The following is a 3706-nucleotide window of genomic DNA, read 5'->3' on the forward strand; positions in this document are numbered from 1 at the left end:
GAATGTCATTTAATGACATTATGTTGGCCACGCAGAATTTTGATCCTACGAATCATATTGGAGAAGGAGGTTTTGGGAAAGTATTCAAAGGAAAACTTGTGCATGGAAATGTTAATGAACATTCTACGATTGTTGTAAAAAAGTTGGATAAACGTCACGGTCAAGGGGAGCAACAATACTACAATGAGCTACGGATTCTTTGCGAGTATAATCATGAAAATGTTATCGGTCTTATTGGATATAGCAATGAAACTAATGAAAAACTTATTGTTTATGAGTATGCATCAAAAGGGAGTCTTGATAAGCATTTGAATAATGCTAGTCTTACATGGAGAAATAGACTTAAAATATGCATAGATGTTGCGACGGGGCTAAATTTCCTTCATGAAGGTATTCAAGGACAAGAGATAATTATTTATAAAGATTCGGAGGTAGTGATACATAGAGACATAAAATCTGCTAACATCCTATTGTTTGATGATTGGAAGGCAAAAATTGGTGATTTTGGACTTTCTTTGAGAAGTACATTGAATGAGGAAACAAACTTCTTCATTGATCATCCTTGTGGCACAAAGGACTACGTAGACCCATTGTACTTTAAGTCGGGCATTTTAAGTGCAAAATCTGATGTTTATTCACTTGGTGTGGTTTTTTTTGAAATATTATCTGGTAGAGCAACGTATACACTCCCCAAACATGAGACACAATCTCTACTTAGTTTCATGAAATACGAGTTTGAAAGCAAGAAACGAAATGATGTAGTATTTAGAGCTATAAGTGAAGAAATCGCGCCTAAATCATTGACTACTTACCTGGACATTGTCTACCTGTGTTTAAATGATGATGAAGAGATACGCCCGACAACAAGAATAGTTTTAGCAGAACTGCAGAAGGCATTGAAGTTTCAAGTAAGTTATCATAACTATAAATGTGTTTGATTAAAACCCAAAATAGTGAACCAAAAGACATAAAATACAGCAAATTAAGAATTTCCAGAATCGTAAGAAATAATTAAACAGTTAGTATCATGACAACCAAAAATTGTATTATGTGTTTATAAGTTGCGATAATGTAAATTGATAATTTTAACCATTCTTTGTTATGTAATTAATGTTGTTTGATATATGTATCGTTTAGTTTATTAATTGGCACTTTTAGGGAAATATATTGCGCATTATGGATAGTTTCATGCGGTTCGTTATATATGAAAGGTCATTTGTGTGTATATATAGATATAGATATCTAGGATTATAATAAAATATATAAGATGTTATGGCCTTTGTAAACTTAAACTATTTTTAAATTAATATAAGAGAAAAAAAAATATTCAGTGAGGTTTTTTTTGATGATATGCTTTTTAGTTCTTTTAAGTAGTAATTAGAATCAGTGTGCACTAACAAAGTTTTCATGGATTTGACGTATAGGATGAAAAGAATGAAAAGGGTGAGAAGGATGAAAAGAATAACAAGGATAAGGAGGCAGAGAAGACGTGTCAAGAAGATCATCAAGAAAGGTACATTGTTTAGGATGACTATGGTAAATAAGATTTATCCTAGTAACTAACTATAATGATTGACTTTTGATAACCTAATCCTCTCATATTATATGTATATGTACAAACACCATAGATACATAGCATATGTACATGCATTGTCTTTAGTGTAGTTTGCGTATGTAATTTATGATTTCTGGATATGAGCGTTTGCGTTTGTTTGTTTTTCATGGTGATGTAAGTGAGCTCACTTTTGAGGGTTATTTTCCGGTGTGAAGATTTTTGGGTGATGATTGGAAGTTTGGTGTAAAAAATTAAATTAATAATATAAATCTTAGATGTCAAATTTTGATTGGCTGTCAAATTTCATTTTTACCTGTTGCTTAATTGTGCGACGCCAATTTTTTTGTCAAAATTAACGCCTGGGGTGTGAGGGGTGTCATTTTGGTACCATGTAGAAGTCAAATGAAATACTAACGTCCGGTAAGAAGTAATCTAAGCAAGGCCGTCTTATTAAATTATAAGTCCCAATTCGAGATATAAATATAGGCCCTTACAACTATCCTTAATGACATAAAAACTGACCCTTATATATTGGTTCTTGTATATATATAATTTTTTTTTACTTTTAATTTAGTATAATTTGCAACGAAAGAATCATATTGCGAGTTTGTATACATACCACTAGGACAAATATATATTATCGAGTTTTTATAATTTAGGCCCTGTTTGATTATCTATTTTTCGCACCCTAAAAGACGCCCATGAATCTAAGTAATCTCTAATATCATGGAAAAACATGACATATCGTACTGTAACAACTTCAAACTAGGGCTAACGGTAAATGATCATTTTACCCGTGTCTTATATTAATTTATTAATATTAATATTAGTAATTTTATAATTATGTGTTATAATTATTTGAAGGGTCAGTGAACTGCGTTTGTGACAAGGGTTACAAATCAAATTTGTTTGTTAGAATTGGACCTCGTTAGGACCGTTTAATCAGCAGATTGTGTTTCATTATTTTGTTATTTTTAAGCCGTTATACTGTACGTGTGTCTAATTTATGTATAGAACACTATATTGACTCTGTTTCCATTATCTTCAGGTGATAAGGACAGAGAGAAGGCTTAGTAACATTAAACTTCTGAGTTCTTGTTGTTTATCAGGTGAGTGGGACCATCTTAACTTTTATATATATGTAATAGCGAGTTATGATACTGTTGTCCTGCCATGTTTGACCTGATTTGATTGTATATGATGTATTATGTTGTCTGTGATGATAATATGCACATTGTTATTATCGACTCTGATTTATGTAGCTCGACAACCGGCTTTGAATTGTGAAGCTGGGAAAGAGGTCAACTATAATTTGTGTGGTTGGGTTCAAGTGTTACTATTCGTGTAGTATAGTTTGAATGACGCATCCCCTGAGTCCGACTTACTATACGACGGAGCCAGTAACAGAAACTACCGGTAAACTCTAGCCTGATCAGCTAGTAGTTGTAGGCATGTACAAGCTGTCAGTTCTTTTGTTACCATATTGGTTGTTTAATTATTGTGTCATGCAATTGTACTTAGCTTGATGCTAAATACCTGTAGATGTTAGGTTTTTTCCATTCACTTAACCTGGTGCTAATCCTCCACATCTCCTCCCTTGCAGGTTAGGCTATGTAATGATGAGATTGTGGCAGAAGCTTGTTTGAAAGATATGTTTGACATAGCTATTCTGAGGGCTATATTTCGATACTATTTGTATATTAAAGTTTTTGTAATAACGTAACACCTGGATTACTGTAATAACTATGTTTCAAGTTATTTACTTAACTATGGTTTGTTAATAGAACATATGTTTCAGTTGTGATTATATAAAACATTGGCTAGTGTTACAAGTTGGTTTCAAAGCATAGGTTTTGTAGCATGTACACGTAAATGTCATGCTCCCAGACCTCGAATAGGATGTGTCAAGCATATTAGTGGGGCAAGTTAAGTGAATGTAGAGGTTATGTACATTAGTCTTTAGGCACTAATAAATTATCCACTAAGTTTTAGTGAGATGATATGTGATACATGTTAAAGAATGATTGACGGTCATCAAAACGTTCAGGCTCCACCATCCCCGGAATCTTCAGAGCTCATGTAGAGAGTGAGGAATCAGATAATGAACAACATGATTGAAGGGATTTAACAAGTTCATATAATACTTAAACC

At 32.9% G+C, this 3706-nt stretch overlaps 1 protein-coding gene across 1 annotated transcript; it reads left to right on the top strand.

The window, feature by feature from the left end:
• Window positions 1-3286, top strand: LOC139877910 (receptor-like protein kinase HERK 1). Its single transcript, XM_071865314.1, has 5 exons — window positions 1-908; window positions 1425-1513; window positions 2604-2664; window positions 2818-2971; window positions 3159-3286. The coding sequence occupies exons 1-3, from the start codon at window positions 3-5 to the stop codon at window positions 2605-2607; spliced, it is 999 nt and encodes a 332-aa protein (XP_071721415.1). The 5' UTR covers window positions 1-2; the 3' UTR covers window positions 2608-2664; window positions 2818-2971; window positions 3159-3286.
• Window positions 3287-3706: the final 420 nt, after the last annotated feature.

The sequence above is a fragment of the Rutidosis leptorrhynchoides genome, chromosome 11, assembly GCF_046630445.1.
Source record: "Rutidosis leptorrhynchoides isolate AG116_Rl617_1_P2 chromosome 11, CSIRO_AGI_Rlap_v1, whole genome shotgun sequence".
Taxonomy (NCBI): domain Eukaryota; kingdom Viridiplantae; phylum Streptophyta; class Magnoliopsida; order Asterales; family Asteraceae; genus Rutidosis; species Rutidosis leptorrhynchoides.